Raw genomic sequence first — 14,073 nt, forward strand, 5'->3', positions numbered from 1 at the left:
GTTGTCATAAATCTCAGTACATTGCATTTTCTTTCCAAAATACTGACTCCTGTCACAATGAGACAATAATAAAGACGACGACAAATATTAAGGGAGTGCTTCCTACTCCCTAAGTAGCCAGGTACTTACTGGATTAAGCACTTTAAATGAATACATCATTTAGTTCTCAAATCAACCCTATGAGATCTGAACTATTAGTATCCTTATTTACCATATGAGGAAACAGAAGGATCGTGAGATTCAGTAACTCACCCGGCCTTACAGAGATAGAAGGTGTTACAGCCAGGATTTGAACCAAGTCTGACTTAAGAACTCATATTCTTCAACTGTTTCAACCAACCCACTGCAATGCCATTATACCTACTAGAGAATTACATGTTTCTAAATCAGAAAGTGGGAGCATGGAAGCTCTTCCTATAACTTTATAAATAGCAAGACATGATTGAGAATTTACCATTTTGACACACCACACAGAATTTAAGAGCCCTTGCTTCTCCTTGCCTTCTCAATCCATGCACTTATCTTTCTCTCTCTCTCTCTCCCTGCTACTCCCCAGTTTTGAGAGCAGCTTTGAGAGTCCTGATTCAGTATCAATGATGCCATTATTCATCGAGCCTGACAAATAGGTCGGTTTCAGGAAATATGTGCTTCCCCTTCTCCACTTCCCCTGTTTTCCACCAGACAATGAATGCTTCTATCTTAATGTTTTTATTCACAATTAAGAAGGAATTGTTATTTTTTAATGAAGAGAAAATAAATTAGTATGGAAACCATCAACTAATCTACATGTAACGTATTTACTAGGCAGATTATTTACAATGGATATAAACTTGAGAGAACAGTAAGCATGAATTTTACCTTTTGCTAAGGAGGAGGAATGTCATAGTATTTGTATGATAATGGGAATATCTGAAGAATAAGAAAATATCCTCCCAAACTTTGTAAGTAGACAGTGTTCTATGAGCTGGCAGAACCCAATTTCAGGGCTAACTGGAACATGGTACTCGATGTGATCATGCAAAATATCAGTATGTTTAAAAATCATTTTGATCTTTTAAAATATATCTGAACTATTTGTAATGAAGAGCTACAGAAATCTTGAGTTTCACAACTAAATTTTATCATCTGTATGTAATAAAGTCATTTCTGGTTTGAAAAAAAAAAGTTTGTTGTATATCCAGGCACATGAGTGGTATGTTGCAGAAGGCTATAGTGTTCTCTGTGGGCAGTAATAGAGGATGTGATTCCAGAAGATATGGAAAAGAAAGAGAAAAACAATCTTCCTTAAGCATTATTTTAACCACATCACTCCAATAGCCCCTATTTTTCACCATATTAGTCTAAAGTTCTTAGAATTTCCTATTATCTGGCCTCACTCAACATGTACAAACACGTCTCCCATAGCATCCCCTATCCCCCACAAGATGCACCTTCTTATTTTTCTTTCTTTCTTTTTTAATCTTAACTTTGCAGCTGTTTCCCCTGCTCCCCCACCCACCACCACCGCCCCCCCGCCAAGATATACCTACCGCTCAGACCAGCATTACCACCATAGTACTGCATCTTCCTTTATGGAAAAGTTAAATGAAAGTATCATTTACGGGAACCTTCCATTAATCACCACATAAAGTGACCTATTTAACCCTTACAGCAACCACATAGCATAGGTATTGCCATTTTTACTTTCTTCCATAGAAAACAAATTGTATCTCAGAGAAATTAAATAAATTGTCCACGAGAACCAAGACAGAGGTCCTGAGATTCAAACCCAGGTCTCACATCAAAGTCCATGTGTTCTCCTTGATACATGTCGCTTCCTCTTGTCTGGATGTCTTCTAGGCTTTCCTTTGACTAAACTCTAAACAACTCGTATGTTGACAAGTAATAATCACATGTATTTATGGTATGCAACATGATGTTCTGATACATGTATCCCTTGTGGAATGGCTGAATCAGGCTATTTAATATGTGTGTTTTCTCAAATACTTATCTCCTCTATGTTCCATCTCCTCTGCGGTGCCTTCCCAGACAACTGGTGCCTTTCCAGATTTTCTCTCTTTGAAATCTGGTGCCTCTTTTCTCTCTCTTTAAAATCTGGTGCCTTTCCAGATTTTCTCTCTCCTTGGATTTTATGTAACACTTAAAATCTATAAAATTTAGAGTTTAAATATTATCTCAAAATATTATTTGGTATGCACTTCTTTTGCTTTCTAACTCATTTTTGGATTTCTCAAGGGCTTCCTGGGCTGCACACACATAGTAGTGGGGGGGTCACAAATACTTAAAAAATTATTGTGAGACTTTCTGGATTCCTGAGTTCCACGAGAGGAACCAACAATAGACACTGAGCTGAGGTACTGAATGAGTGGCGAGAGGAGTCCCAGAAGAGACGGTGGAGAAGGTAGAATGGGGCTATATAATAAAGGACCTCAAATGTAGTCGAAGGAGTACAGGTTTTTTTTCTAGTCTATGATGAGAAGTCCTGGAAAGTATCTGAGAAGTATATGAGAAGACCTCCAGTTCAGGAAGATATATACGGCTGCATCTTGAATAACATAAATTGAACACGGTTAATGACGGGTTTGTAAAACCATAGCTTTTATCCCCATTTGTCTCTGCATCTGTAGGAAATGTTTTACTTTTGTTGTTGATTTAAATCAACAGTACACACCCAGCACAAAAATACACAGAGTGCTAACAAGTCAAGACTGTTCCAGACTCTGCAAAACTGACCACATAAAGTACCAAAGGACTGATAAAAAGACAAATTAATTACAACCAACATTATGAACTACTTATTCACTTTAATAAAATATATTGCTCAAGTTGCAGGAATGCTATTTGGAAAGGCTAATTTACCCAGTGTGAGCAAATGAAGGAATTTTCCTAGTTCAAAATTGTTAACTCTTGAAAAAATTATGTTATCAAATAATTTCTCAAGTTTGCTTTTTATGGCAAGGAAAAACCTATCAATAAACAAAACATTAATTCTCTGTAAATCAGTCACGTGCTTTTACCTCCAAATCTTCTAAGGCCAATACCTTCCCTTCATTTTTTTGTTTTTAACTAAATGAAAATGTCATTCAGCTGATGCTCTTATAAGTAGAAATAAGGAGAAAACCCTCATTAGGATGAAATATTTAGTTCACGAGATCTATTGTACAACATGGTGACTATAGTTAATAACAACGTATTGTATTCCTGAAAATTGCTAACAGAGTAGACTTTAAGTGTTCTCACCACAAAAAAAGGTAAGTTCATGATGTAAAGCACGTGTTAATTAGCTCAATTTAGCCATTCCACAATATATACATATTTCAAAACATCACGCTGTATATGATAAATATATGCAACTTTCATTTGCCAGTTACAAAAATAATTTTTTTTTTTTTTTTTTTTTTTGAGACAGAGTCTCACTCTGTCACCTAGGCTATGGTGAGACCTCGGCTCACTGCAACCTCTGCCTCCCGGGCTCAAGCCATTCTCCTGCCTCAGCCTCCCAAGTGGCTGGGATTACAGGCACCCTGCACCACACCTGGATAAGTTTTGTATGTTTAGTAGAGATGGGGTTTTGCTATGTTATTCAAGCTGGTCTTGAACTCCTGACCTCAAGTGATCTGCCCACCTTGGCCTCCCAAAGTGCTGGGATTACAGATGTTAGCCACCACGCCTGGCCGAAAAATAAATTTTTAAAAAGATGAAACATCTAAGAAAAAGGGGGCATAATCAGAAGCAAAAGAACCAACAACTTCCTCCACCAAACCAAATGCTTCCCTCTGGAACTAAAGCAATTGTGACTGACTCCTAGGAAAGCCTATGGTCATAAATAACAAAACAGCAGTCATTTATGTTGGATGGAATGAGGATAAAATACCACAAGGAGGCCGGGTGCGGTGGCTCACGCCTGTAATCCCAGCACTTTGGGAGGCCGAGGCGGGTGGATCACCTGAGGTCAGGAGTTCGAGACCACCCTGGCCAACATGGTGAAACCCCGTTTCTCCTAAAAATACAAAAATTAGCTGGGTGTGGAGGCATGTGCCTGTAATCCCAACTATTCGGGAGGCTGAGGCAGGAGAATTGCTTGAACCCAGGAGGCAGAGGTTGCAGGGAGCCGAGATCGTGCCACTGACTCTAGCCCGGGCAACAAGAGCAAGACTCCATCTTTTTTGAAAAACAAACAAACAAACAAACAAACCCACAATGAGAGAACCCTAGCAAAATGTGGGGCTGAGAGGCAGCACTTCCCTGAGGAGTATGTAGTATTCATTCATAGGACCACTGATAGCTGAGGACGCTCAGGACCTGAGTGAGTTTTGGAAACCACATCACCTGTGCTCTCCTTATATAAACAGAGCAGGGGGCAAGGCGCAGTGACTCATGCCTGTAATCCCAGCACTGTGGAGGCCTAGGTGGGCAGATCACCTGAGGTCGGGAGGTCGAGACCATGCTGGGTAATATGGGGAAACCATGTCTCTAATAAATATACAAAAGATTAGACGGGCATGGTGGCACATGCCTGTAAACTCAGCTACTTGGGAATCTGAGGCAGGAGAACTGCTTGAACCCAGGAGGCGGAGGTTTCAGTGCACCGAGATTGTGCCATTGCACTCTAGCCTGGGCAACAAGAGTGAAACTCTGGCTCAAAACAAAAACAAACACACACACACACACACACACACACACACACACACACACACACACAAAACAGAGCAGGTGATGCCCTAAAAGTTAGTGATAAGTAAAGGCATGGCAAATGAAACCTTTTTTCACATGACCCTCACAACAGCTACCATTTATGGCTTGAGGTGGTTCCCCCATTATCTCAAATCTTTAGAAAATCTCTGACGACACCAATACCCCCCCCATTACAAGTGAATAATTTGAAGCTTAATAAAAATCTGTTCAAGGATTTTGCAAGTAAGTGGCAGACACAGATTCTGAAACTAAATCTTACTGACTTCAAAACCCATGTGGTATAATTGGAAAGCATATAAGGTGTGAATTACATACAAAAAGTAAAACTTCAGAGGAATTAAAGACAATAAACTCAGTGGAAGAAGAGGCCAGAAGCCCAACTGTCAGGTGTGGAGGGAGAAAACTTACCAGCATATTTTGTAGTGTTAGATTCATCCATGGACCAAAAGCAATAATCAAAGGCAAATACCTGAATGAAAGAACAAAATATTAGGCTTAAAGATTAATTAACTTCTTATGAGTAAATCAGACTGAAAAAAAAAAAAAATCACTGGTGAAGATGAGAAGGATGGCCACTACTGCCTGATTGAAAAAAAATCACTACAGGTTTGGTGTTTTTGTTAACCATAAAATTTCTTATTTTCCTCCTTTTTGGGGGACAGGGTCACCCAAGCTGGAGTGCAGCTGCTACTATCACAGCTCACTGCAGCCTCAAACTCCTGGGCTCAAGGCATCTTCCTGCCTCAGCCTCCTGAGTAGCTAGGACCACTGGTGCACGCCACCATACCAAGCAATTAAAAAAAAAAACTGTTGCAGACAGGAGGTCTTGCCCTATTGCTCAGGCTGGTCTCAAACTCCTTGCTTCAACTGATCCTCTCTCTTCTGCTTCCCAAAATGTACTGGGATTACAGGTGTGAGCCATCGCGCCTGGCCCTATGATACTTCTTTTAGACTAAATATATGGTTAGCTCTCTGTACTAGAATAAGTTGTATATGAAAATTACTATTTATCTAGAATTCAAATAACCAGACACTTTAACCAGATATTTTTTTCCACAATACATCTGATGAGAAAAAACAAAAAGCAAAGACAACGTCTTCTCTCGCAAGTCCATGGTTTCAGCATCCACTGACCCTTCCAGGTCCATCTCCCTCAGCTTCTCAAGTAATACTCAATTTTCATATAAACCAGTTCCTTCTCCTAGCCTTCCATGACACCATCTCTAGCATACTGGAGCTCAAAACTCTCCATATTCCCATCCTGCACTCCTTTCCCCTTCTGTCTCAGCATGCAATCTCCAGCAAAGCATGTTTTTTTTTTTTTTTTTTTTTTTGGTGTGTGTGTGTGTGGGTTCTTACTGTATTTTTAATATGCATTTCCTAGAAAAGTAAAGATGTGAAGCAATTTTACATGTTTAGTATTTGGCATGTCTTTTATATGTAAAAGTATCTCTGTATATTTTTAAAATTTTTAATTTTTTTTGAATTGGAGTCTTGCTTTGTCGCCCAGGTTGGCGTGCAGTGTTGCAATCTCGGCTCACTGCAACCTCCGTCTTCCAGGCTCAAGTAATTCTCCTGCTTCAGCCTCCTGGATAGCTGGGACTACAGGTGCTCGCCACCATGCCTGGCTAATTTCATGTTTTTTCTTTTTCCATAAGTTATTGGGGTACAGGTGGTATTTGGTTACATGAATTAGTTCTTTAGTGGTGATTTGTGAGACTTTGGTGCACCCATCACCTAAGCAGTATACACTGCACCATATTTGTAGTCTTTTATCCCTCACGCCTCTCCCACTCTTCCCCTCAAATCTCCAAAGTCCACTGTATCATTCTTATGCCTTTCCATCCTCATAGCTTAGCTCCCACTTATCAGTGAGAACATACGATGTTTGATTTTTCCATTCCTGAGTTACTTCACTTAGAACAATAGTCTCCAGTCTCATCCAGGTCGCTGCAAATGCCGTTAATTCATTCCTTTTCATGGCTAAGTAGTATTCCATCATACACACACACACACACACACACAAACACACACCACAGTTCCTTTATCGACTTGTTGACTGATGGGCATTTGGGTTGGTTGCACGATTTTGCAATTGTGAATTGTGCCACTATAAACATGCATGTGCAAGTATCTTTTTCGTATAATGACTTATTTTCCTCTGGGTAGATACCCAGGAGTGGGATTGCTGGATCAAATGGTAGTTCTCCTTTTAGTTCTTTAAGGAATCTCTACACTGTTTCCCATAGTGGTTGTACTGGTTTACATTTCCACCGGCAGTGTAAAAGTGTTCCCTGTTCACCACATCCACACCAACATCTACTGGTATTAAATCATCAATTCACTCTTACATGAATTAACTTTCTGTATAGCTACTGAATGTCTCCTATATACCAGGAATGGCTGGTGCTTCTTGGTTCTTCCTCTGTAAGGACTCCCATTGAACTGCTTTTTTTCTTTTCTTTTTTTTTTTTTGAGACAGAGTCTCACTCTATCGTCCAGGCTGCAGTGCAGCGGCACAATCTCAGCTCACTGCAGCCTCCGCCTCCTGAGGTTCAAGTATTCTCCTGCCTCAGCCTCCCAAGTAGCTGGAACTACAGGCGTGCACCACTATGCCCAGCTAGTTTTTTGTATTTTTAGTAGAGACAGGGTCTTCCATGTTGGCCAGGGTGGTCTCAAACTCCTGACCTCAAATGATCTGCCTGCCTCAGTCTCCCAAAATGCTGAGATGACAGGCGCGAGCCACCGTACCCGGCCCTAACTGCTGTTTTTCATGCCCGTTACCATCACTTGTGTTTCAGCTGTTATTGTCAAATGTGTAGGGCAATGTTCCCCAAAGTGTGTTCTAAGGAACCAGAGGTTCATCAGCTAATCCATGAAAAAAGATCAAATCATGTTAGAAGTGCTGCATGTTTTATCCTATTTGAGATTCTCAATGCTAATTCTCAATATTAAAAGCTCTGAAAAGTCTTTCAGAGACTTTTCAGAAAAGAAGTCTGGTAAAGAAGTCTATTTGATTGTTTAACGTTTTATTTCCCCAATTCATTTTGGTGAGGAGACCCTTTTTGGAGTAACATCTATTAACATGCCTTGAAACTACTACTTCTCAGCACATCCCTTAGCAAACGCAGCCCAGGTGACTCAGTAGCTGCCTTCCTGGGCTCACTGCTATTGCCTTTTATCTCTCGCAGTCCAAATAGTAAATTACAAACCTCCCATGGGCCGGATCCTTTAATGCTTAATCACTTCCAAGAGATCTTAAGCACTGAGCATACAGAACCCACGCTCTCTGGCCTGGCATTTGAGACTAGCCACAAAAGGCCCTCCCAGCCTATTAACCCCAGCTTCCTCTTGCTCCAGTGGAACTTGTCCTTACCTCAGAATTACTAACTATAATTTCATCTCTGTCCTTGTTCTCTCCTTCTTTTCCACCCTTCAAAATACATCATACCCCTTAAGGCCCAGTTCGATACATTTTTCCTCCCAGAAGCATTCTTGTTTAAATCCAAAGGAAGTATCTTTTTTTCTCTGAAAACTTACAACACTGTTTAGTTCTTTTTTATGGCTCCTATCACAATTATTTTATTTTTCATTTATCATGTATATGATCTGTGTGTGTGAGAGACAGCATGCATTCATTCATTCATTCACTCACTCACTCATTCAGAGACAAGGTCTCCCTCTGTTGCCCAGACTGAGTGCACTGGCACTATCATGGCTCATGGTGGCCTCAATCAGCTCAATTGATCCTACCACCTCAGCCTCCTGAGTAGCTGGGAATACAGGCACATGCCACCACGCCCAACTAATTTTTGTGTTTTTTGTAGAGATGGGGCTTCGCCATGTTGCCCTGGCTGGTATCAAACTCTTGGGTTCAGGTAATCCTCCCACCTTGGCTTCCCAAAGTGCTGGGATTACAGGCATAAGCCACTGTGCCCGGCCTGTATATATGTTTTATGTCCACTTGTAGACTAAGTTCCCTGAAAGCAGGATCCATACCGAATTCATCTTTGAAGCCTGCAATGTTTATAGTAGTCACTTTATAATTACTTATTGAATGATTAATGGCATTAAGATCTTGCAGGGAAGCAGGCACTTTTTTATATTATAAAAGACTACGCAATGCTCTCTCTTGCCAAAAAAAAAAAAAAAAAAGACTAAGTTATGTTCTGAATAGTTTTGGCACTATATATACTTTATTTTAATGCTTTTAAAATTGATTTAGGTATATATGATGTACTCAACTTACATCATCAACCCCAGATCCAAATTCAATTTTGTTAAACATTCACTCTGGTTTTATAACAACCAAGTTTCAAATGAACAGTTATGAAACAATAGTTTCAGCCAAGAGAATGTGGAATATTTACTGCATTCAAGGGCTCTTCCAATGACTCTAGAGACCAACCACACAGGCGTAATCCAGTTAATCTTCCTGCCTCTGGGCAGGACTGAACTTCAACACTTCTAAGAAATGAAGATCTATCTTGTTTTTAAACATTTCCAGAAAAGGAGATTCCACAAACTCCCTTTAATGGCATCTTATAATACTTAACTTTTATTCCCAGGACATTTTCCTTTTCTTTTGACCTAAGTCAACTCTCCTTACTTTAAACAGCCAATAGAGGCTATTTTCCTTTTTTCCTTTCCTTTCTTTCTTTTTTTTTTTTTAAGTATCTTTACTGCTTTCCTTCTTATATCCCAGGCACTGTGCCCAAGCTTGATCCATGGTGAATTTCAGTGACATGCATCATCCTAAATATTAAGAAAAAAAAAATCCTCTCACCAAGAACCTCATTCTGTGCTGCTTTCAACAACTTCTGGTTTCTGTACTAAAAAAATTTGCAGTCAGTATTTATTGAGCATGACCTACAAACCAGGCCTAGCAGTAGTCATCTAATTCATTAATTCACTTATCCATTCACAAATATTTATTGAGTACCTATTGTGTGCTAAGCGCTAGAATTATAGCAGTGAATAAACATGCAAAGACTCGTGGAGCTCATGAGTATCCTATTACTTGCATTATCTGCAGTAATACTTACATTATTCATGTCCCTTATGAAGCTCCCAGTGGGGTGAAGGGAGAGAAGCAATATGCAAGCAAACAATAAACACATATGGCGCCAGGAGGTAATCAGTGACACAAAAATGTAACAGTGTGGGGGTACTGCAGAAAACTGGAGCAGGTCCTATGAAAGCTTGTAGAAAAGCACGGATAGCCAGAGGGAATAGCAGGTGCAAAGGCACTGGGGCAGAGAGCACCTGTGTGTTCAAGGGCTGTGTTTTGAACACAGTTATTGTTATATATAGTGGAATCATCATTTATTCACTTCTTCAGTTATTGCTACATGTAGTGGAATAATAATTTATTTTCTTTTTTTTTTTCTTTCTAGAGACAGGATCATGTTGTGTTACCCAGGTTGGTCTTAACTTCTGGGCTCAAGTGATCCTCCTGTCTTGGCTTCCCAAAGTGTGGTATTACAGGCATGAGCCACTGCACCCAGCTCAAACTTAATTTAACGATTTGCTATTCTTCAAATAAGGTCAGCAAGCTAGAGATTGACATTCATAGTAATACTACTTAAAATAAAATGAGAGCTACCCCAAATTTTGAGAGTCTACCTGTCAGTAAGAATTATTCCAAAGTCTGTGAAAATTTCTAACAAAGTTAATTATTTAAATTTGTTTTTGCTAATAAAAGGGCACATGAGAAAATTTTCATTTTAAGCATTTGCCCCCTAGAATTCAGACAAATATTAAAACCCTGCAGATGAAAAAAGAGTCCTGATGATACTGATAGATACAACTGTTGCCAAATAGCAGTGCCCTTTGAACTACATTATGTCTTGAATTTCAAAATCTTTGATCACAGGCATTTTAGAATGATGATATCTCAAACCGGTCATGGAGTATAGGTTGTTATTTTACTAAACATTTACTAGGAAGAAAGCCGAAGTCCAGAAATCTGCGTGATTTCCCTAAAACTCAAAGCAAGTGAATAGAAAAATTCTTGTTTTTTTTTTTTTCTCAGCTGGAAGTGATCTCCCAATCCCCTTTCCCTCCTATAAAATTTTACAGCAGTTTGTGGCTCCCAAGACGCTGATTCACATACGGTCCTGTTTTATGCCTTGGTTCTTCTGTGTGGGTCTTACTTCCAAATCTAAATGGTGAGCTCCATGACAGCAGGGACTATGTTCCATGCACCCCATAGTGCCTGTTTCAGTATCTCATACAGGGCAGCAACTGTATGTAATATTTTTTCAATTAGTAAACATATTACCAGAAGGAGTTGGAACACAGACAAGAGCATGGAGTGGATGTAAGAACTATTATGAATAAGCAGAGGTTCAAGCTGGAGGATATATTCTTAGATGTTTCATTACTTTCACATGCATGGTTTGGGGGACCTTGGTTCCTGCAATGGTCAAATAAGGATTCGGTCACTAGATGAGTGCTGGGGTCCCCTTCAGCATCACTATTCCATGGTACAGGTGGATAAACAAGCAAGGGTATATCATGCACAATTTGTAGTCTGCACAGAAATTAGAACACTTATTTGTCTGATTGTCACTAGAAAAATTATGGCCGTTACTAACACAGTTTTAAAGATGTTTAAAATAATTCCTTTGTCATGTCCTTGACATTTCCCTTGCAATCTCTTGTTAGTTCCATAAACTATTTACAAACTATTACCCTTCTTTTCATGCCAAAATGTAATTATAATTGAATAACACAACGTTTGTTACAAAAGGAGACATGCTTTTCTTAGGTCTTTACAGTAGTTTTGATTTTCCCATACAAACTACATTGACATTTCAAAAGGGAGAAAACTAATTTCTCAAGACTTATTTCTTGGAAATTGACGACTTTGTGTTTTTCTAATTTTTTAAAAACTTTATTTTAGAGAGAGGGTCTTGCTCTGTCACCTAGGCTGGAATGCAGTGGCATGGTCACAGCTCACTGCAGCCTCAATCTTCCAGCTCAAGCAATCCTCCCAAAAGTAGCTGGGACTACGGGTGCATGCCACCATGTCCAGCTAATTGTTATTTTTTTTTTTTGTAGGGATGGGGGCTCGCTGTGTTGCCCAAGCTAGTCTCGAATTCCCCTGGCCTCAAGTGATCTTCCTGCTTTGGCTTCCCAAAGTGCTGGGATTACAGTTATGAACCACCATGGCCGGCCAGAAACTGATGACTCTGAAGAAAAATAAAGTCTTATTTTTTGCAAACCCACCATATTATACTAGAAAAATGTTATTTAAGACTTCTAATCGGGCCAGGCTCGATGGCTCACACCTGTAATCCCAGCACTTTGGGAGGCCAAGGTGGGCAGATTACCTGAGGTTCGAAGTTAAAGACCAGTCTGACCAACATGGTGAAACCCCATCTCTACTAAAGATACAGGCACGTGGTGGCACGTGCCTGTAATCCCAGCTACTCGGGAGGCTGAGGCAGGAGAATAGTTTGAACCCGGGAGGCAGAGGTTGCAGTGAGCCAAGATCGCACCATTGCACTCCAGCCTAGGCGACAGGGCAGGACTCTGTCTCAAAAAAAAAAAAAAAAAAAAAGGCTCTGTTGTCCAGGCCAGAGTGCAGTGGGGCTTGGGGCAATCATATTCCTGGGATCAAGCAACCTCCCGAGTAGCTAGGACTACGGGCACAAGCCACCATACTTGTCTAATTTTGCTGTTTTTGTTGCAAAGATGGGGTCTTGCAATGTTGCCCAAGTTAGTATCCAACTCCTGACCCCAAGCAATTCTCCCACCTCGACCTCCCTAAGTGCTGAGCCACTGTGCCTGGCCCAGCAGACTTCTTAATGCATACAGCTGAGTAAAACAACAAAATGCAAACCAAGTATACATTTTACATTTTATTAATAAGAACCAACATTGTGAAAACATTTTTTTTATAAAGGCATTCATACCTTTTCAACTAAAAAAAGAGCCAAAAGCACAGACGTTTTCTAGTTGTTTTTGAAATCTGAAAGCTATTGCCTTCACTGCTTTCAACATTTGACTCCACCTTCTCAGAATCCCACTCCTTCTTCTCAGTTTGCAACTTATAAAACTCATACCAGCATTTAATTCCCTGCAGCTTGCAATACATCTGCTCCACCTTTATCAGGCTCTTAAAAATGTTAGCTTTGCATTTTTGTCAACCACTGAATATCTAATAAAGTTACTAAAGCTGTTTTTAATAAGGCAAATGTGTTGAATGATATATATAATCTGAGGTAATGAAGTTCCATGACTTACGAATAGGATGTAGCACAGTTAAACTCCACTCTTATCTAAAAGTCATCTCTGATGGCATTTCAGCAAAATTCAATTTACAGCTAAAAAAAAAAAAGAGCCGGGCACAGTGGCTCACGAGGTCAGGAGATCGAAACCCCGTCCCTACTAAATATACAAAAATTAGCTGGGTGTGGCAGCACATGCCTGTAATCCCAGCTACTCGGGAAGCTGAGGCAGAAGAATCGCTTGAACTCGGGAGGAGAAGATTGCAGTGCGTTGAGATCGCGCCACTGCACTCCAGCCCAGAAACAGAGCTAGACTGCGTCTCAAAAAAAAAAAGTAGCAGCAATGGCCAGGCACAGTGGCTCACGGTGGTAATCTTAGCACTTTGGGAGGTGGAGGCAGGCGGATTACTTGAGGTCAGGAGTTTGAGACCAGCCTGGCCAACATGGTGAAACCTTGTTTCTACTTAAAATACAAAAATTAGCCTGGCATGGTGGCAGGCACCTGTAATCCCAGCTACTTGCGAGGCTGAGGCATGAGAACTGCTTGAACCTGGGAGACAGAGGCTGCAGTGAGCCGAGATTGTGCCACTGCATTCCAGCCTGGGCAACAGAGCAAGACTCTGTCTCAAAAAAATAAAAAAAGCAGCAAGATCTTCTATGTTCCTTGGAGAACCAGAAGGCATCGCGTTTTAAGATGTAATCTGTAACCATTTTTCTGATCCATGAAAATGAGATGTGAAGGCGCTTTCAAGTGCATTACCTCATTACCTCTGTGTCCTTTCATTTGTCCTTTGGAGTTGTGTGCTTTCACGAATACGTTCTCCAACTGCAAAATGGTCAATTTGGAAAGCAATAAACTAACACCCACTTGTTACCTTTTTCACTTTTAGGGGCTGTAGGGAACTCAAGTATGTACTAGGCCTGTTTGTATCCTCTTGCTTACAATCTAGTTAAAAAGGTAAAACATAAAACAAGTATTCTTTTTCTAAGAAAAGTAATTTGTTTCCCTAAAATCATTTTAATACCTCTCAGAAAGCCTCCTCAGACACAAAGTGATTAATCTAATACTTACTATGTCAAGATTATTTAATTTTATGTAAAGAAATATTTCTGGACATATACATCAGATTTTTGCATGGTG

General features: G+C 40.1%; 1 protein-coding gene across 1 annotated transcript in view; it reads right to left on the reverse strand.

Annotated features, from left to right (window-relative positions):
• Positions 1-14,073, reverse strand: part of KIF13A (kinesin family member 13A) — a 233,544-nt gene that overhangs the window by 112,774 nt on the left and 106,697 nt on the right. Inside the window, exon 3 of the mRNA XM_011962918.1 lies at positions 5,104-5,164. Coding sequence (XP_011818308.1) covers positions 5,104-5,164 — 61 coding nt within the window. The remainder of the gene's footprint in view (positions 1-5,103; positions 5,165-14,073) is intronic.

This window comes from Colobus angolensis, unplaced genomic scaffold (assembly GCF_000951035.1).
Source record: "Colobus angolensis palliatus isolate OR3802 unplaced genomic scaffold, Cang.pa_1.0 Scaffold6, whole genome shotgun sequence".
Classification (NCBI taxonomy): Eukaryota; Metazoa; Chordata; class Mammalia; order Primates; family Cercopithecidae; genus Colobus; species Colobus angolensis.